The sequence below is a fragment of the Globicephala melas genome, chromosome 3 (assembly GCF_963455315.2).
Source record: "Globicephala melas chromosome 3, mGloMel1.2, whole genome shotgun sequence".
NCBI lineage: Eukaryota > Metazoa > Chordata > Mammalia > Artiodactyla > Delphinidae > Globicephala > Globicephala melas.
Genome location: NC_083316.1, coordinates 167,505,926 through 167,526,956, shown reverse-complemented (window position 1 = coordinate 167,526,956; position 21,031 = coordinate 167,505,926). Strand labels below are relative to the sequence as shown.

At 53.5% G+C, this 21,031-nt stretch overlaps 1 protein-coding gene across 1 annotated transcript in view; it reads left to right on the top strand.

Moving 5' to 3' along the window:
* Positions 1-20,550, top strand: part of UHRF1 (ubiquitin like with PHD and ring finger domains 1) — a 31,087-nt gene extending 10,537 nt beyond the window's left edge. Inside the window, exons 5-17 of the mRNA XM_060295605.2 lie at positions 2,408-2,623; positions 6,979-7,079; positions 7,172-7,358; positions 7,907-8,030; positions 8,122-8,229; positions 8,491-8,595; positions 9,661-9,767; positions 12,155-12,317; positions 12,390-12,527; positions 14,416-14,557; positions 14,660-14,805; positions 16,553-16,651; positions 20,276-20,550. Of these exons, the coding sequence (XP_060151588.1) occupies positions 2,408-2,623; positions 6,979-7,079; positions 7,172-7,358; positions 7,907-8,030; positions 8,122-8,229; positions 8,491-8,595; positions 9,661-9,767; positions 12,155-12,317; positions 12,390-12,527; positions 14,416-14,557; positions 14,660-14,805; positions 16,553-16,651; positions 20,276-20,422 (1,783 nt within the window). The 3' untranslated portion in view covers positions 20,423-20,550. The remainder of the gene's footprint in view (positions 1-2,407; positions 2,624-6,978; positions 7,080-7,171; positions 7,359-7,906; positions 8,031-8,121; positions 8,230-8,490; positions 8,596-9,660; positions 9,768-12,154; positions 12,318-12,389; positions 12,528-14,415; positions 14,558-14,659; positions 14,806-16,552; positions 16,652-20,275) is intronic.
* Positions 20,551-21,031: the final 481 nt, after the last annotated feature.

The following is a 21,031-nucleotide window of genomic DNA, read 5'->3' as shown; positions in this document are numbered from 1 at the left end:
CTCGTCGGAAAACCCTGCCCAGTCGTCCCCTCAGGGTTGCAGTCTGCCTGTTTCCTGTGCCGTCTTCTTCATACCACATAGCACTGTGTGAAACCATCTTAGGTGTCCTCTCTCTCCCTCTCTGGAATACACAGTACTTATGGAGCACTCACTGTGTGCCAGGCCCTGCGATAGGCATGGGGGATTCCTGTCTGTGAACACAGAGGGTGTCTGAGTGGGCTCTGGCGGCTGTAACAACATACCATACCACAGGCTGGGCGGCTTCAACCTTAGCCGTTTATTTTATTTTTTGCGGTACGCGGGCCTCTCACTGTTGTGGCGTCTCCCGTTGCGGAGCACAGGCTCTGGACGCACAGGCCCAGCGGCCATGGCTCACGGGCCCAGCTGCTCCGTGGCATGTGGGATCTTCCCGGACCGGGGCACAAACCCGTGTCCCCTGCATCGGCAGGCAGACTCTCAACCACTGCGCCACCAGGGAAGCCCAGATGTTTATTTTCTCACGGTTCTGGAGGCTGAGAGTCCCAAGATCAGTGTGCAGTCAGGATTAGTTTCCAGTGAGGGCTCTCTTCCTGGCTTGTAGATGGCTGTCTTCTCACTGCATCCTCACATGGCCTTTGTGTGCATGGAGCGAGCGAGAGAGAGAGAGAAAGAGAGTGCAAGCAAGTGAGCTCTGGTGTCTTTTCCTCCTCTGATAAGGACACCAATCCCCTTAGATTAGGGCCCTGCCTTTTTGACCTCATTTAACTTTGATGACACCCCCTAAAGGCCCTGTCTCCAAATACAGTCACATTGAGTGTTAGGGCTTCAGTGTATGAATTTGGGGGATACAGTTCAGTACCTAACAGAGGGCAAGCGTGCCTGCCTACAGGGAGCTCACGTTCTGTGGTTCTCTGCTGGGTCCCTACTGTCTACATCGGTTTCTGGCACATCCTAAGCTTAGCACTAAGAATTACGGGAGTAATTGGATGAGTGAATTGCAGTTTTTGCAACATTCCCATCCTCTTGGTCAGGGGTTGCAAACTCTAGTTCTCAGACCAGATCTGGCCCACAGCCTGTTTTTGTAAATAAAGCTTTATCGAAACACACCAATACCCATTCGTTTACACCTTGTCTGTGACTGCTCTCGTGGTAATAGCAGCCGAGTTGAATGTTCACAACAGACACCTTCCGATGACAAAGCCGAAAATATTGACTATCTGGTCCTTCACAGGAAAAGCTGGGCAGCCCTTGTACTTGGTGGTTTGTTAGGAAAAATAATGAGTACCAGGCTATAGAGCTAGTCTCAATAGATTTGGGGTTGTCCCCCTCACAGCTGAGGCTTAACTTTGTTGCTAATAGAATATGCTACTTTTAGCTCAATTATTTTATGCCTTTTTTGAGGCGGCTGGAATATTCCTGCATATCCAGAATAATGACTTCCTATCATTTTCTAATCTCTAGTATGTTACATTTACATAAACGAAATAATGTATATCCCTTTACAAAAATCACTTTCAACACATGTATGTGGAAGAAGTTAAGTCCTTCCCTCCCCGCATTTCCTGCTGTCTTAGTTTCCTATGGCTGCCGTAACAAAGTACCACTAGCATTGCTCTGACAGTTTATTCTCTCACAGTCCTGGAGCCCAGAAGTCCAAAACTAAGGTGGCGACAGGGCTGTGAATCTTCTGGAACCTGAAGGGGAGAATCCTTGCTGCCTCTTCCAGCTTCTGGTGGGACCAGCAGTCCTTGGCTTGTGGCCACATCCCACCAGCCTCTGCCTCCTCTTCCTGTGTCGTTCTCCTCTGTCTGCGTCTCATCCTCTCTTGTAAGGACATCAGTCACTAGGTTTAGGGCCACTCTATTATGATGTCATCTGAACTCCTTATATCTGCAACGACCCTATTTCCAAATTAGGTCCCACTCCAAGGTGCTAGGGGTTGGAATCATAACATAGGTTTTTAGAGGATGTAGTTCAACCCACAACACCTTCTGTAATTGGAACGTGTCACTATAGCTGTGTGTTTTTGTTTTTTTTGTTTTTGTTTGTTTCTTTGCGGTATGCGGGCCTCTCACTGTTGTGGCCTCTCCCGTTGCGGAGCACCGGCTCCGGACGCGCAGGCTCAGCGGCCATGGCTCACAGGCCCAGCTGCTCCATGGCATGTGGGATCTTCCCGGACCGGGACACGAACCCGCGTCCCCTGCATCAGTAGGCAGACTCTCAACCACTGCGCCACCAGGGAAGCCCTAGCTGTGTGTTTTTGACACCAGCAAATGAGATCATGGGGAGGGGGCTTTCCAGTCTGCTGTGATGAGCACAACCCAAACCTGTACACCAGGCGGCCCTCTCCGCCTGGCTTCTCTCTCTCGTCGAGTGAGGTCCCCTGGCACCTGGGGTCTGAGCGTGGGGCTTTCCCCCCCTCCCCCAGCTACCCGGAGAACGGAGTGGTACAGATGAACTCACGGAACGTCCGGGCTCGCGCCCGACACATCATCAAATGGCAGGACCTGGAGGTGGGCCAGATGGTCATGGTCAACTACAACCCTGACAACCCCAAGGATCGCGGCTTCTGGTACGATGCGGAGATCCTGCGGAAACGTGAGACCCGGACGGTGCGGGAGCTGCACGCCAACGTCAGGATCGGGTGAGTCAGTGCCTGCCGGCCTCTGCCTGGCCTCTGCCTGGTCTCTGCCTCCTCTCTGGGTCTCCACGCCCCACCTGCTCACCCCGCCTAGGGAACTGTCTCTGGGCCCCAGGCAGAGATGTCAAGCTTCCTTGTTCTCTTTTGTTTGTCGTTTTGAATTTGGCAAACAGGTGAAAAGTCTAAAAGGGGCAAAATCCAGAAAGTACCGAAGGCCACACAGTTAATATTCTCCCTTCTCTTCTGTCCCCTGGTCACCTGGTTCTCCTCTTTCTGGAGACATGATGGTTCCCAGCACCTTCCAGGGCTACTCTGTGCACAAACAGGCCTGAACGTACACCGAACTACACACACCCACATGGAGGTGCCCTTCACATCAGGGATCAGCAGGCTGCTGGCCGCAGGCCAGAGCCGGCCCCGCCCCTGATGGGCAAATAAAGTTTTATTGGCACCAGGCCACGCCCATCTGTTCACTGATTCACTGTGGCTGCTCAGTGTTAGGAGGACACCAAGAGGACAGCTGGGTAACTGTGAAACAAACCGTGTGGCCCACAGAGCCGAAAATATTTACCATCTGGCCCTTTGCAGAAAATGTTTGCCGAGCCCTGTTCTTCCTTGCCTCTGTGTGTGTAGAAAACTTACCATCTTACCCATTTTTAAGTGCACAGCTTGATGGCATTAAGTACATATGTATTGCTGGACAACCATCCCCACCATCCATCTCCAGAACTTTCTCATCTTCCCAAACTGAAACTCTGTCCCCAGGAAACACTGACTCCCCAGCCCCTCCCCCAGCCCCTGGCCCCCACCATCTACTTCCCGTCTCTGTGGATGTGATGACTCTAGGCACCTCCTATGAGTGGGACCACACAGGATTTGTCCTTTTGTGTCAGGCTTTTTTCACCGAGTATAATGTTCTCAAGGTTCGTCCATGTTTCATGATGAACATCTTTTTTGGTGGCTGAGTAATACTCCATTGTATGTATTGTATATAGACATGATTATCGGGGCAACAGTGTCCTGAGCATAGGCACAGCAAGTGCAAAGGCCCTGGGGCAGGACCATTCCTGGTGCATTTGTGGCCTTGCGAGGAGGCCAGTGGGCTGGAGTGGAGGGAGAGAGGGAGGAAGGAAGCATTCAGGGTATGGCCGGGAGTGGTGCAGAACTGGTGTGTATTCTCTGTTGCTGGCAGCCATCAGATCTGAAAGCACTGGAGCCACAGGCTTCGACCTGTGATTAGGAATCATCACTCGGGCAGCCGAGCTGGGAATGGACTGTAGGGGGCAGCATAGCCGCAGGGAGACCAGGGAGGAGACCGATGGGGGCGTTGAGGGGCAAGGGCCCAGGGCTCGGTCCTGGTACAGTGATTTGATTGTTAAAAATAACCTGCTTTTTGTTTGGTTTCTTTTTTATGTTTTCTTGTTTTCCATTTCTTTGATTTCTGCTCTCTTTTTTTAAATATTTTTATTTATGTAGTTAGTTAGTTATAGCTGCAGCATGTGGGATCTTAGCTTCCCGATCAGGGATCGAACCCATGCCCCCTGCAGTGCAAGTCGGAGTCCTAACCACTGGACTGGACCGGACCGCCAGGGAATTCCCTGGTCTCATCTTTGTAATTTTTTTTTTTTTTGAGGTAGCAACTTAGATTATTGTAGGTCTGATATAAGCATTTATTTATTTATTTTTAAACATTTATTTATTTATTTTGGCTGCGCTGGGTCTTAGTTGTGGCACGCGGGATCGTTTAGTTGTGGCGTGCGGACTTCTTAGTTGCGGCGTGTGGACTCTTAGTTGTGGCATGCATGCAGGATCTAGTTCCCTGACCAGGGATCGAACCTGTGCCCCCTGCAGTGGAAGCCGGAGTCTCAACTACTGGACCAGCAGGGAAGTCCCACTTGGCATACATTGTTGACCCTTGAACAACTCGGGGGTTACAGATGCTGACCCCTGTGCAGTTAATAAGAATCTGAGCATTAACTTACAGCCTGCCTTCCATCTCTGCGGTTCCATTGTATCCGTGGTTCCGCATCTGAGGATTCAACCGACTGGGGATTGTGTGGTACTGCCATATTTACTATTGAAAAAATCTGCCTATAACTGGATTCGTGCAGTTTAAATTCATGTTGGTCAAGGGTCAGTTGTATTTAGACCATTTACATTTAAGGTAATTATTAGCATGTTAGGGCTTGAGCCTGCCATTTTGTTATTTGTTTTCTATTTGTTTTCTCTGTTTCTTTTTCCTGTTGCTCTTTTTCTGTCCTTCCTGTGGGTTATGTAAGCATTTTTTAGGATTCTGTCTTGATTTATTGATGGTCTTTTGGAGTGTATTGCTTTATACGGTTTTCTCAGTGGTTTCTCTGGATTTTATCATATAAACGTGTGACATACTGGTATCTCTTTTCCCACTTTGAGGGAAGTGTGGAAATCTTTCTTCCATTCACATTCCTTTATAGTCACTGCCTTGAGCATCAGATGGTGTTATGGTTTTTATTTCAATCATCATATATGATTTAGAAAACCCATAAGGAGCATAAATTATTTTTTTTGTTTTTTTGTTTTTTTGTTTTTCTTTTTGCGGTACGCGGGCCTCTCACTGTTGCGGCCTCTCCCGTTGCGGAGCACAGGCTCCGGACGCGCAGGCTCAGTGGCCATGGCTCACGGGCCCAGCCGCTCCGCGGCATGTGGGATCCTCCCGGACCGGGGCACGAACCTGTGTCCCCTGCATCGGCAGGCGGACTCCCAGCCACTGCGCCACCAGGGAAGCCCTGCATAATTTATTGTATGGACCCATATTTCTGCTCTTTCTATTCTTTCTTCCTTCTTTTTCCTCCAAGATGCTTTCCTTTTTAATTTCCTATCTATTTGAAGAACTTCATTATTCTATAAAGGTGTGTTGGCTAGAAATGAATTCTTTTAATTTTCCTTCATCTGAGATTATGACCACCACCGTTACATTGAAGTAACTCCCAAACGTCGACTCATTGTATCTGTTAATATTTTCAAGTATATTTCTTCAAAATGATTCTTTTAAAGGGACATTAAAAAAAGGGACATAGTTTTAATGCTATTATTACAACATAAAAATTAATTTCTTAACATATAGCCAGTCATTGTTCAGTCTTCCAATTAGCTCACTCTTTTTTTTAAATTATTTGTTTAAGATCTAAGTAACGTCCACGGATTTCAGTTAGGTTGGCAGATATCTCTCTCTTTTTTTAAAAAAAATTTTATTTTATTTTTGGCTGCGTTGGGTCTTCACTGCTGCGCATGGGCTTTTCTCTGGTTGCGGCGAGCACGGGCTTCTCACCGTGGTGGCCTCTCTTGTTGTGGAGCACAGGCTCTAGGCACGTGGGCCTCAGTAGTTGTGGCTCGTGGGCTCTAGAGCGGAAGCTCAGTAGTTGTGGTGCACGGGCTTAGTTGCTCTGTGGCATGTGGGATCCTCCAGGACCAGGGCTCAAACCCCTGTCCCCTGCATTGGCAGGCAGACTAATTTATTTGTTGGGGAAGCCTGGTTGTTTGTCCCAGAGAATCTGCACAGTCTGGATTTCCCACCAGCATCCTCACAGTGTCATTTCCTCTGTTGCTCTGTTCCTCTTTCCCTGTGTTTCCTGTGAACTGGTGGGTAGATCTGGACCTTCCCATCTAGCTTCACAGGCACGAGCCACACATGCTGCCTATCCCTTGAAATGTGGCCAGGACACATTAAGATGCATCGTGAGTGTAAAATGCACAATGGATTTCAAAGATGTAGCGCTGAGAAAGAATGCAAACTAGCTTGTTAATAATTCCTTAATGTTCATTACATGTTGAAATGATATTTTGTATACACTGGGTTACATAAAACATCCTCAAATTGATTCCATCTGCTTTTACTTTTTGAATGTGGTTCTCAGACTGTGTGAAATTATACACCTGACTTGCATTTGCTTTCCCTAGATGGTTGCCGATGATGTAGGTGGTGGGATGATCTGATGGAGGTGGTGAGATGATCCCTGGGGTCGTTTTAACTTAGAGGAGTTTTTGTATTTTGATCAGACCTTACTTTGTTGCTTTTGCCTGTTGGGCCTTGTTAATTGGGCCTTGTCTACGCGCAAGTTAGAAATGATTCTCTCAAATGCATCGCGTGATGAAACTCTGGTTTGTCTGTTGTTTTCACCTTGTTCCTGATTTGGTAGGACTTGAATTTGCAAGGGGAGTAGCTAATCGAGTTCACAGTGCCCTGCAAAAGCCTCTTCTCTGATGCAATTAGAGGCGGAGCTGTTCACAGGCTCTGAGAACTGTGTTGACGTGGCGAAGTCTTCTCGGGCGCTTGGGCAGGGCTGGCCCCGTGGGATGTCCTAACGGCCCGTCTCTCGCAGGGACGATTCTCTCAACGACTGTCGGATCATCTTTGTGGACGAGGTTTTCAAGATTGAGCGCCCTGGCGAGGGGAACCCCATGGTGGAAAACCCGACAAGAAGTGAGTTCCGATCCCGCCCCTCTGCAGTGGGCGGGCAGGGCGCCCGGTGTGGCGGGGTCCTGCCCGAGCTGACCCCATCCTCCCGTGTCCAGGGAAGAGCGGGCCCTCCTGCAAGCACTGCAAGGACGACGAGCGGAAGCCGTGCCGCATGTGCGCCTGCCACCTGTGCGGGGGCAAGCAGGACCCCGACAAGCAGCTGCTGTGCGACGAGTGCGACATGGCCTTCCACACGTACTGCCTGTGCCCGCCGCTCAGCAGCATCCCCACCGAGGAGGAGTGGTGAGTGCCCGGAGGCTGCCGGTGACCCCGCGATGACGGTGGGGGCGGGTGCGAGGCCTGGGCCCTGGCTCCCTGCAGGGAGGAGGCAAGGCGGGCAGGAATGCAGCGGGTGTCCCCAGCGCTGGAGGGGACGGTTGTGACACTGGGCTGTGGTCTGAGGACCCCGATCTGCTAACGGCAGTGGCTGTCGTTTGCACCGTCCCCTCCCTGTGGAGTTGGGGAAACCGAGTCCACGGCAGGGAGCAGGTGCCGTCGAGCTGCCCTGTGAGTTTGCCACGTGCCGGCTGGACTTGGCCTTGCCGTGGGAGGCACTGCCATTACCAGCGGGAGGGGGTCAGGGTCCACCGTCCACCACGGGCGCCACTCGCCACACGCGGCTACTTCAGATGTGGCCCGTGCGACCGAGGAACTCGCTTTCTTATGTCACGCTCGTGGATTCAAGTTCAGCCCCCTGCCGCTGCCCCGGTCTTGGATGCACAGGACGGCAGGGGGCTGGAAGGAGGTGGCCGTGCAGCCACGGGCAGAGGGTGACGTCCCTGTGGTCACAGGTACTGCCCTGAGTGCCGGATCGACTCCAGCGAGGTGGTGCAGGCAGGCGAGAAGCTGAAGGAGAGTAAGAAGAAGGCGAAGATGGCGTCGGCCACGTCGTCCTCTCAGCGGGACTGGGGCAAGGTGAGGGGCCCCCGCGCCCCGTGCGCCCCTGCCGGCCCCCACGCCCCTGCGGCCGTTCACGCTGCTCTCCCCTCTGTTTTGGAATGGACAGGGCATGGCGTGCGTGGGCCGCACCAAGGAGTGCACCATCGTGCCGTCCAACCACTTTGGCCCCATCCCGGGCATCCCCGTGGGCACCATGTGGAGGTTCAGAGTCCAGGTACCTGCAGACGTCGGGCCCCGGCCTTCCAGGAGCCCCTCCACTGGGGAGGGCTATCCCAAGGGCAGGAGGCTGGGGATTCACGCCAGGTCCTTCCCTGGCATGGCCAGGACTCGATCTCTCGGGGGCAGAGGTTCTCCTAACAGAAGTGATGCTTTCAGTGGAAGGAGTCAGGCGCCGGCTCCAAAGGCGGGAGCGAGGCGGGCCGTCGAGCAGCGGCTGGTCCAGGAGGTGCCACTTATTTCTCGGTGGTGTTCACAGGTCAGCGAGTCTGGGGTCCATCGACCTCATGTGGCGGGCATCCACGGCCGGAGCAATGATGGGGCGTACTCCCTGGTCCTGGCCGGAGGGTATGAGGACGACGTGGTGAGTGTGGGAAGCTGGTCTTGTTTTTATGTAATTGTGGCAAATACTCAGTGTAAAACTTAACCATCTTAATTATTTTCAAGAGCACGCTCAGTGACATTAAGCACATTCACACTGTCGTGCAACCATCCCCACGGTCCATCTCCAGAACTTTCTCGTCTTCCCAAACTGAGACTCTGTCCCCAGGAAACGCTGACTCTCCATCCCCTCCCCCAGCCCCTGTCCTTACCATCTACTTCCTGTCTCTGTGGATCTGATTCTCTAGGGACCTCCTGTGAGTGGAATCACAGTATTCGTCCTTTTGTGTCTGGATTATCTCACTGAGCATCATGTCCTCAAGGTCCATCCACGGTGTAGCATGTGTCAGAATCTCCTTCCTTTTTTTTTTTTTTTTTTGCGGTACGCGGGCCTCTCACTGCTGTGGCCTCTCCCGTTGCGGAGCACAGGCTCCGGACGCGCAGGCTCAGCGGCCATGGCTCACGGGCCCAGCCGCTCCGTGGCACGTGGGATCTTCCCGGACCGGGGCACCAACCCGCGTCCCCTGCAGCGGCAGGTGGACTCTCAACCACTGCGCCACCAGGGAAGCCCAGAATCTCCTTCCTTTTTAAGGCTTAACAATATTCCAGTGTGTGGACGGACCACATTTTTGTTCATCCAGTCATGCATCAGTGGATGCCTGGGTTGTTTCCACATTTTAGCTACTGTGAGTAATGCTATGAACCTGGATCTGCAAAAATCTCTTCAAGTCCCTGTTTTCAGTTCTTCTGGGTATAAAGAAGTGTGATTGCCAGATCATATGGTGATTCTGTTTTTAGTTTGTTGAGGAACCTCCATACTGTTTTCCACAGCAGCTGCACCATTTTCCATCCCTACCAGCTGTGCACAGGGTTCTAGTTTCTCCACACTGTCACCGACACTTGTTATTATCTGTTTCTTTGGTAGTTGATCCTGACATCCTGATTCTTTGACGGTTGACATCCTGACGGGTGTGTGTGGGTTTGTTTTGAGTGGGTCTCTCCTCTCCTCTGTGCGGAGGGTTCAGCCTGCCCTCCGTATCTGTTTCAGGACCACGGGAACTCGTTCACGTACACAGGTAGTGGTGGACGAGACCTTTCCGGTAACAAGCGGACTGCAGAGCAGTCTTGTGATCAGAAACTCACCAACACCAACAGGTTTGCAGAATCGAGTGTTCCTATATCTTCACCAGCACGTGTCTGTCTGCCTTGTCCTCTGGTGGCTTCACAGGGGAGGGGATGGGTCCCATTTGGGGCTTTCATGTGCAGGAAGTTAGATTCCCATTAAGATTGTGATGGAACGTAGGGACCACGAATGTCCATCTCTTCCCTACTCTGTCCACCTGTGAGTCAGTCAGATGCACTGAAGCAAACTTTTCCCCCAAAAGGCCAGATAATAAACGTATTTGGCTTTGTGGGCCGCACGGTCTCTGTGGCAACCACTCAATTCTGCCGTCATAGCACGTGAGCAGCCACAGAGCACATGTAAAAGAGTGTGGGCAGCTTTGTTGCAGTAGAACTTTATCTGCAACACCACAAGGTGGGCAGGAGTTTGCTGAGCCTCGATTACAGGATGGGATACAGCATCACAGAGCCCAAAGGAAAAGACAGATTTGATGACCTAAGTATTATAAATTATACCAATAAAACCCATAAGTACAATGTAAAGGCAGGTGACTCTTGGGGGAAAAGTCTGCCACAAACATGACACCTGATGATGGTTATGCCATTATATGTAAAGAGCTGTGTTGCAAATCAATAAGAAAAACTAACAGAAAAAAGCAAAGGACATGCAAATCATTCTGCCAAGTAACACAGATCTACAGTGGCCATGAAAATTTGTTCACCTTTAGTGATCAAAGAAATAACACATTGAGGTAATGATGAGATACTATTTATTTACCCTGTAAAGTTGGCCCCAAATTCTCCAGTGTTGAGAAATGCCAAGGCATAGACTAGCGTTCCACTGTTGGTAGAAATACAAATTGGTATTTCTTTCCAGAAAGCTCTTTGCCTAAATATCTTTCTTTAAAAAAGAGGGAAGGGTTCATTTTCATGCATATATTAGTCTAGTAGAATATTTAAATTTCGCTAGCCATTTTAAAAAAGTCTCATTTTGGGGACTTCTCTGGTGATCCAGCGGTTAAGACTCCGTGCTTCCACTGCAGGGGGCGCGGGTTCGATCCCTGGTTGGGGAACTAAGATCCCGCATGCCACATGGGGCAGCCAAGAAAAAAAGAAAAAGTCTCATTTTCGGAGGAGATTTGACAGTGTGAGGAACTGCTCGTGAGCAGTGATAAAAGTCTGGACTTAAAACTCTAAGAAATCCGTTCTTTACCAACCGCCATCTGCACGGGAGAACAGCTGTGCGGTGGCAGCTCTCTTTCTTGCTCACCTGAGGAAGGTGGCGGCGTTGCGTCAGATGCTGAGCTGACCTCCGGTCCACCGACCCCAGGCCGCTGTGCGCCTTGTCGGGACAGGCCTGCCGGCCCAGGCCGCGTTTGTGTGCCACCTGCTTTCTCCTGGGTGACGTCTTCCCCCACATCGTGTTAGTGTCCTGTGGCTCTGGTACCAAAACACTGCACAACTGGGTGGTTTAGAACAACAGGAATTTATTCTTGCCTAATTCCGGAGGCCCAGAGTCCAAAGTCAAGGTGTCTCGGGGCCGTCCTCCATCTGGAACCTCCAGGGGAGGGTCCTTCCTTGGTGTCCCTTGGCTTGTAGATGTGACTCTCCAAGCCCTGCCTCAGTCTTCATGGGGCCCTGTCCCCTAGTGTGTCTGTTTTCTTTTTTTATTTAGTTTTAATTTTTATTTATTTATTATTATTTTTAAATTGTTTATTTATTTTTGGCTGCGTTGGGTCTTTGTTGCTGCGCGCGGGCTTTCTCTAGTTGCGGCGAGCGGGGGCTGCTCTTCGTTGTGGTGTGCGGGCTTCTCATTGCGGTGGCTTCCCTTGTTGCGGAGCACGGGCTCTAGGTGCGCGGGCTTCAGTAGTTGTGGCACGCAGGCTTCAGTAGTTGTGGCTTGCAGGCTCTAGAGCGCAGGCTCAGTAGTTGTGGCGCATGGGCTTAGTTACTCTGCAGCACGTGGGATCTTCCCAGACCAGGGCTCGAACCCGTGTTCCCTGAATTGGCAGGCAGATCCTTAACCACTGTGCCACCAGGGAAGTCCTAATTTTTATTTTTTAATTATTTATTTAAAAAATTTTTTCTTCTTTTTTTTGGGGCCATGTCTCGGTGTGGCTTGTGGGATGTGGGATCTTAGTTCCCCGACGTGGAATTGAACCCGGGCCCTCGAGAGTGAGAGCGCTGAGTTCCCACCGGGGAACTCCCTCAGTTTCCCTTTCCTTATAAGGACACCGGTCATTGGGTTTAGGGCCCACCCTAATCCATTCTGACCGCCTCCGAACTTGACTTCATCTGCAAGCACTGACTTTCCAAAGGTCACATGTTCACGGGGGGGGGGGGGGGGGGGGGCTTGGGACGCCGCGACCCCCTCTCTCTGGGGGATGCAGTCCAGCGTGTGGGCCCGGCTCTCCCCGCAGGGCGCTGGCTCTGAACTGCTTTGCCCCCATCAACGACCTCAAAGGGGCCGAGGCCAAGGACTGGCGGTCGGGGAAGCCGGTCCGGGTGGTGCGGAACGTCAAGGGCCGCAAGCACAGCAAGTACGCCCCCATCGAGGGCAACCGGTATGACGGCATCTACAAGGTGAGTGGGGGCCCCCGTGCCTGCCCCCCGCCCCTGGCCCCCAGGTCACTGACCCCGCGCTTCTTCCCACAGGTCGTGAGGTACTGGCCCGAGAAGGGCAAGTCCGGCTTCCTGGTGTGGCGCTTCCTCCTGCGCAGGGATGACGTCGAGCCGGGGCCCTGGACCAAGGAGGGGAAGGACCGGATCAAGAAGCTGGGGCTGACCATGCAGGTGCGTCCAGGCCTGTGCTCACAGCTGGAGCTCGTGCCCGGGGCCTGGGCCGGGAGCGTCTGAGCGGGGAGCCATGCTCTCTGGGGTTTTTCTCATCCCGGACGATTTCCAGGCTGTGAGCTGGTGACACCTCGCTGGCTGTACCATCCCTGTCCTTCAGCCAGTGGATATAGGGGAGGGGTGGATCAGGCAGGTTTGCGTCTTTGCTTTGTGATGTTAGAGCTGAGAGCTGGGCTTCCTTATCTGAGCTGTGTTTGAAGAGCTTATCCGAAATCAATCTGGAGTCCGGTCTCCTCTCTCTTGGCCAGTCCCCTCCCATCCCCTCTTCTCCTCCCCCTCTTCCCTGTCTCTTTGTTTTTTTTGTTTCTTTTTGACCGCACCTTGCAGCATGCAGGATCTCTCTGACCAGGGATTGAACCTGTGCCCCCTTCATTGAAAGGCGAGTCTTAACCACTGGACCTCCAGGGAAGTCCCCCATCTCTCTTTCTCCTGTCTGTCCATCACCTCTCCCTACCCCCAAAGCAGACAAACCAATAAAATTGGTCTAAATATAGAATAGAGCAAGGTCTGAATGTAAAGATAGGGTGGACTGATCCCCTGGAGCAATCACTCACCTCTTCATAGCAGCAGAATCCTCCGTCTTCAAGAGTTCGCCCAGTGCGTGCAGAGTACGGCTTTTTTGCACTATAATTATGGTGTTTTCTGTTCCTCCTGGTGATGCGATTTCCAGCTGATAAGTCGTGGTGGGACTATTTAAGGAATCTTAATTGCTGTTGAGAGTCTGATAGCACCTACCCCGCCCCACCCCCTGCCCCCCCACCTGGAGGCCACAAAGAGTTGCCTTTTGAACACACTGGTTGTTCCACAGGGAATTGTATTTTATTTTATTTTATTTATTTATTTATTATTATTATTTTTTAACATCTTTATTGGAGTATAACTGCTTTACAATGGTGTGTTAGTTTCTGCCTTATAACAAAGTGAATCAGCTATACATACACATATGTCCCCATATCTCCTCCCTCTTGCGTCTCCCTCCCACCCTCCCTGTCCCACCCCTCTAGGTGGTCACAAACACAGGGACTTTTAGAGGCGGAGGAACTGGGGAGAGCCAGCCATGGGTCAGACATGTCACTGTTTGGTGAGAGGAGGATGTTTTATTTAGAAGTTAGGCCTTCGTTGCAAGTTTGTGTTGCTAGAAAAGCTTGAGGGTTTCTTGATGAAACACTGGAGAATCGGAAGTGGTTGTAGGTGCCTTAGAATCCCATTTCTAATTAGATAATGCCTGATGGGGCTCAGAGGAGTCCAAGATCCATCAGAATTGGGTTGTGGAGCTAAGGCCCTGGGCCAGTGGTGAGTAAACGAAGTCTTCCTGGGGCCCAGCCACGCCCATTCAATCCCACAGGGGCTGGGCCGGCTTTTGTCCGCACAGAGCCCGAAACTTTTACTGCCTGGCCCCTGGCTTGAAAAGTTTGCCTACTTCTTATCGAAACGGAAAGATACCAAGACTGTCTTGGGAGTTCCCTGGCCATCCAGTGGTTAGGACTCGACGCTTTCACTGCTGAGGCCAAGGGTTCAATCCCTGGTCAGGGAACCAAGATCCTATCCTACAAGCCGTGGGGCACGGCCAAAAAAACCCAAAAAATAAAACAAAAGGAAAAAGACTGTCTTCTTTGCTTGATCTGGTGGTGGGCCTCTACCGTGCGTTACCTCGCTCACTGCCGCTGTGCCATTAACGTTTGTTCCTGTGAGTTTCTGTGCATAGTTACTGCTCCAGAGTTAAGTTGGTGCAGGCCTCTGAGCTGAGGCCAAGGGAGCACAGAGTCCGTCTCTGGGGCCCGGCTGGGGACCGGGTAGGGGTGACCGTCCTGTCTTCTCCTCCTCACAGTACCCGGAAGGCTACCTGGAGGCCCTGGCCAGGAGGGAGAAGGAGAAGGAAAACAGCAAGACGGAAGCCCTGGAGAAGGAGGACGACGGGGAGGAGGACTTCGCGTCCCCCAGGAAGGGCAAGCGGAAAAGCAAGTCGGCTGGTGGGTGTCTCAGCGGCCGTCCTCGTACTCGGGACCCCATCCTCGTGCTTGGGGGGAGGGGTAGGGGGGGCCTCCACCCTCACCCGCCCTGCTCTGTCCCAGGAGGCGACGGGTCCTCGCGAGGGGCACCCAAGAAGACCAAGGTGGAGCCCTACAGCCTCACCACCCAGCAGAGCAGCCTCATCAAGGAGGACAAGAGCAACACAAAGCTGTGGACGGAGATCCTGAAGTCACTCAAGGACGGGCCGGTGAGCCCCCCTCCCTCGCCCGGGCGGCGGGGGCCTCTTTCTTTCCATTGTGATAAAATAGGGAAAACATGAAACTGACCATCTGAACTATTTGAAGTGCACAGCTCAGTGGCATTAAGCCTGTCGTGCAACCATCCGCACCATTGTCTCCAGAACTTTCTCATCTTCCCAAACTGAAACTCTGTCCCCATGAAACGCTGACTCCCCAGCCCCTCCCCCAGCCCCTGGCCCCCACCATCTACTTCCTGTCTCAGTGGATCCAACTCCTCTAGGGACCTCACATGAGTGGAATCAGACAGTGTGTGTCCTTCTGTGTCTGGTTTCTCTCACTGAGCATCATGTCCTCAGGGTCCATCCGTGTTGTGGCAGGTGTCAGACTCTCCTTCCTTTTTTAAGGCTGTGTAATATTCCACTGTACAGATGGAATTTGTTTATCCATCATCTCTCAGTGGACACTTGGGTTGCTTCCAGCTTTTGGCTGTTGTGAACAGTGCTGCTGTGAACACAGGTGGGCAAGTCTCTGCGGCCCTGTCTTCAGTTCTCTTGGGCATAAACCCAGAAGTGGGATTGCCGGATCATGAAGTCATTCTGTGTTCAAATTTCTGAGGAACCGCCAAACCGGCGCTGTCTTTTTTTTGATCCTCCTGCCTTAGTGGGGTGAGTGACATTGATGGGTCACTGGAAGTGAGTGGCTCAGCATCCTCTGGCTGCCCCTGCCTGGTGGGGATTGGCTCTCCATGGCTCACGGTCAGGGTCAAACCCAGATCCTCTGAGCCCTGGGCGAGCGGCCCGTTACTGCTGACGTCCTCTCCTTCTGGACTCTTCCTCCTGGTCATGCCGTTGCACGGCCTCTGCCCTCGTGGGTTTCTCTTTGGGGGAGTACCCTCCACCCCAGCCCTCCCGGCTCAGTCTCCCTCCGGCATGAAATCACTGCGGCTGCCCTAACAAGTGAGCCTTTAGGGGTAAAATCCAAGTGTGGGCAGGGCTGGTCCTTCCGGAGGCTCCAGGGCAGCATCGGTTCCCGCCTTTTCCAGCTTCTGGAGGCACCTCATCCCTGGCTCGCGGCCCCACCTGCATCCTCACAGCCAGCAGCGCAGCATCTCCCGTCTCTCTCTGCCTCTGACCCTCCCGCCTCCCTCTTACAAGGACCGTGTGATGACGTTGGGCTCCCCGGGGAATCCAGGGTCATCCCTGTCTCAAGGGCCTTAACCCCACCTGCGAAGTCCCCTCTGCCCCATGAGGTGACACGTCCACAGGTCCCGGGATTCGAACGTGGACATCTTAGGAGGCTGTGATTCAGCCGCCCCACGTCCTTCGGGTCTCTCTGCTGACAGGTCACCTTCTCCACAGGGGGACTCTGACCGCCCTCCTTCTGGGGCTCCCTGCTGTCCTTTCCCCAGCACTGCTGTGACCTTTCTGTCTTTCACCTGCTTAATCTCTGGTCTTCCCCGCTGGGCCCCAGGCTCCAAGAAGGCAGGCGTTTCTCTGTCTCATCCGCTGCTGGAGCCCGGGGTCTGAGCAGTGGGCGGCAGGCAGGCGGTGCCGTGTGTCGCAGGGCTGGGCTCTGTGCCGAGAGAAGCGCTGATGGAGTGCGGTCTTGATCTCCAGCCTGCGTGTGCTCCGGTGCCGGAGGATGAGATTCGGGCCGGGGCGAGGGCTAAGCAGGGAGTCTGGGGACCCGTCGTGCTCGTTCACTCTGGGGAACTGAGCCTTTGCCGGGCTCATGCACCCTCTCCTCTGCTTCCAGAAATTCCTAAGCAAAGTGGAGGAGGCGTTCCAGTGTATTTGTTGCCAGGAGTTGGTGTACCGCCCGATCACGACCGTGTGCCAGCACACCGTGTGCAAGGTGAGTGGGCACTGAGGGCCCCAGACGGGAGGTCCTGGAGGGGTGATCGGACCCACGCTGCCAACCTGGGCTTGCCGGTTTTGCTTCTGCACCTCCCGCCCCCGGCCCTTCGAGGGGATTGAGGGTCTCTTTTCCAGGTGACCTGGGTTACAGTAGCACCCCAGCCTTAATCACAGGCGCCCATCACTCGCTCCCTGCTCCCCACCCTCCTGTTGCCCCAGAATCCAACGCAAACTCCTCACCCAGCCACTGCCCACCCTGCCATCGTCCCGAACCTCCAGCCACACCGGCCCTCTGTTGTGCCTTCAACAGGTCGGCGCCTACTTTCCTTGGGGGCCACGCACTGGTCCTCTCCAGCCTCTTAGATGCCTGGAGGTCCGGTGTGGGAGAGGTTGGGCTATTGTCCTGGCCTGGGATCTGGTCATACTAAATGACTAAGTGGGCTGGGCTGGAGATGCCTGAGGCGCTTATCCCCTAGAGGAGCAGGGAGGAAGGCTTCCTGGAGGAGGTGGCATTAACCTGCCACCTGAGGCGGTCCTTGGGGCAGCATCCCAGGTAGGCAGAGTGACCTGTGCAGAAGCTTAGACCCACAGGCATGTTGGAGTAGCCAGGGCCTCTTGGGGACAAGGGCAGGGTAGGGGGGCCGGGTGGTGGGTCTGGAGGGTTCTGGCCAGTGGTCAGCCTTAGGAGGGAAACAGTACCTGATCTGATGCTTTTGAAAGAAGAGATTGGGAGGGGCTGAGATTGGGCCAGACCAGGGTCTCTCCCCAAGCAGTGCTGACGTTTGGGGCCGGATCGTTCTCTGTCGTGGGGTGAACGACACCAGAGTGAACACACCATGGGGTGTCCTGAGTGCTGGGGGGCTGAGCAGCATCTGAGGCCCCACCCACTCGGTCCCAGGGGTCCCCCAACTTGGGAAGCGCTGGTCTGCGTGTATGGTGTCTTTGCAGTGCCTTCTGGCCAGAGTCGGTCAGTAGGAACTCATGGGCAGTGTAGGCACGTAATTTAGAAGGGACTGTCCCTGCCTCCCGGTCACCCTGGGTCTCTGAGCTGCTCTCTCGCCTCGGGGCCGTCTTGGTCCAGGGCGTCGGGTCACTTATCAGACCAGGGGATGGACTCTGAGAACATGGACACTTGGGCAGCAGTCGTGCCATGTGGCCTGACCGAGGCCCTTCAGCTGTGTGGCCAGGAGAGATGCCCCTGGGTGTCTGAGGCCGTGTGGAGCCCGAGGGGGCTCAGAGGCTTGGCGGGGCGGGGTGAGAACACATCGTCGGGGTCGGCAGTGTGGCTTTGACCTCCGGCTTTGCCCTTCTGGCTGTGTGACCTTGGAAAGCCTGTAACCGTGCTGAGCCCCTTTGCCCCGTGGAAGGGGGCATCACAGCACCCTTCTGGCTTTGAGGTGTACCCGGCCAGCGCGCAGTTGGACACTGAGACGCGGGGCGCGTGCGAGGTCAGGCCGAGCGGCTCAGGGAGTCACCACACCCGCGGCCGCTGTGCCGCCAGTGTGAAGGAGGTGGCCCTGGTGAGTGCGTGTCTGTCCTGGGCATCCTCACGACTGTCGTTCGTCTCCAGTGAGCTCAGCGTCTGAGGGGCTGTGGGGAAATGGCTTTGACCCTCCACCCTGACGTCCCAGCATTTGATTTTGTTTTTACTCTATTAAAATATTTTCACTGTGGTAATATACAGATAACATAACCTTTACCGTTTTAACTATTTTTTAGGTGCACAGCTCAGTGGTATTAAGTACATTCACACTGTTGTGCAACCATCCCCACCATCCATCTTCAGAACTTTCTCATCTTCCCAAACTGAAACTCTGTCCCCATGAAACACTCACTCCCCAGCCCCTCCCCCAGCCCCTGGCCCCTAACCATCTACTTCCTGTCTCTGTGGATCTCACTCTCTAGGGACCTTGCATGAGTGGAATCAGACAGTGTCTGTCCTTCTGTGTCTGGCTTCTCTCACTGAGCATCGTGTTCAGGCTCATCCATGTTGTCACGTGTGTCAAAACCTCTTTCCTTTTGAAGGCTGAGTCACATGGCAGCGCGTGGATGGACCACATTGTGTTTAGCCATCATCCGTGGATGGACTCTTGGTGTTTCCACCTTTTGGCCATTGTGAATCGTGCAGCGATCCAGAACCTGATTTTGAACCCAAGTCTTAGTGTGTTGAGCAGAAAGCACTACCTCTCGTGCCTGGGATTAGGCTGTAGACTTTATATTGGACAAGAACACAGGAGTTTATTTTTTTTTGTCTTTGTTGTATTTTTTTGACTGTGCTGGGTCTTCATTGCTGTGCTTGCACTTTCTCTAGCTGTGGCGAGCGGGGGCTACTCTTTGTTGTGGTGCACAGGCTTCTCATTGCAGTGGCTTCTTTTGTTTCAGAGCACGGGCTCTAGGAGGGCGGGCTCAGTAGTTGTGGCACACGGGCTTCAGTAGTTGTGGCCCGTGGGCTCCATAGTTGTGGCACGTGGGCTCTAGAGCACAGGCTCAGTAGTTGCAGAGCACCGGCTCTAGGCGTGCGGGCTCAGTAGTTGTGGCTCATGGGCTCTAGAGTGCAGGCTCAGTAGTTGTGGCGCACTGGCTTAGTTGCTCCGCGGCATGTGGGATCTTCCCGGACCAGGACTCGAACCCGTGTCCCCTGCATCGACAGGTGGATTTTTAACCACTGGACCACCAGGGAAGTCCAGGACTTTTTAAAAATAGGGATCAAAAGCAGTCGTCTGCGTCCAGCGGTAGCGTGACGTGGCAGCAGCAGGTTTTCACCAGCTTGGTGTTGTCCCTCACCCAGCTGCCTGGCGCCATCCTTCAGGTGTGTGCACCTGTGCAGGTGCCCGCTCCCCATGGCGTCTTCGGCCTGTGGCTCCGACGGGGAGGTAGGGCCTGTCAGCCTCACAGCTCGGGCTCCACCTGGCTCTTCCCCTGGCGTCACTGGGTTGACAAGTGGGTTCAAACCCAGAAGTCTGGCTCAGCATCCAGACCCCCTCCTTCCTCCCTCTTCTTCCGTCTTCTCACCGACACATGTTCCTTGAGCATCTACTCTGGGTTGGGTCCTGTGCTTGGTGTCGGGAGATTCAGGGAGACACAGCCCCCATCCTGGGGAGTGTCTGGTGTGTTACACACCAGCAGGTTAGTCGACAAGATGATTCCAGAAGGCGGAAGGTACTGTTTTGAAAGCAGACAGGGTGAGGTGAGGCGGGGATGTTCCAGGGGCTTCGAGGAGGGGTCCTCTGAGGAGGGGACTTGAGCCGAGGCACGGTGACAAGAGAGCCAGGGCATGGACCTGTCAGGTGGTGTGACCTGCAGGTACACGGGCCTGGTGGCCGGGATGACCTTGGAGTCTTTTTTTTTTTTTTTTTGCCACACCGCTCGGCTTGTGGGATCTTAGTTCCCTGACCAAGGATTGAACCCGCTCCCATAGCAGTGAAAGTGCGGAGTCCTAACCACTGGACCGCCAGGGAATTCCCGACCTTGGAGTCTTTGAGCCTGGGGCAGCCGGGCTGGTGATGGGCAGCCAGCAGTGGCAAGGGAGACTGAGGGTCAGGAGGGGCCTCTGGGCTGCCGACACCGCCCCGGGGGGACAGTGGGTGGCCAGGAGCACCTCTCACCACCCGCTCTCCCGCAGGATTGCCTGGACAGGTCCTTCCGGGCCCAGGTGTTCAGCTGCCCGGCCTGCCGCTATGACCTGGGCCGGAGCTACACCATGCACGTGAACCAGCCACTGCAGGCCGTCCTCAACCAGCTCTTCCCTGGCTACGGGAGCGGACGGTGATCCTCAAGCACTTCTCGCCGTGTGTTTTTTTTAAAAAAACGTTATCGGGGGGGGTCTGTGGCCCCCATTTTGTTGTTAGTGAGCTTAACTTAAACATGTAGTTTTTCCTCCACTCCCTAAAAAAAAAAAAAAAAAACCTCGTCTTCCCGGTTTGGGTTTTTTTTTTTTAATCTATAAAATTTTCAGGAATTTGTATTATGGCTCAAAGGAAGGAAGAAAGTCGGACTTCTCCATGTTTTTATTTTGGTTTTAAAAAGAAAGAAATAAATAAAAAGCCTGCAATTTATCAGCGGAAAAAAACAAACAAACAAAAAAAATTGTTTTTCTTCTGAGGATGGAATTAGAAACAACTTGGCGTGAAGGCCACTGAAATTCCCAGCATCAGGTTCTCAGCTGTTCTGGCCGCTGACTCGCAAGACGGCGCCGGGCTGCCTAGAACAATCTTTTCAAGGTTGGTGGGTCAGGCCCCCAGAGGTGAAATCCCGCCTGGCGGTGGCCCTGGGTGTGGTGTTGGCCCTGCATTGCCGGCAGGAAAGTGTTCAAAGGAAAAGCTGTTCAAAGGAAAAGCGAAGAAGTCCCGTTGGGCCCGGTTGAACCCCCCCGCACCCC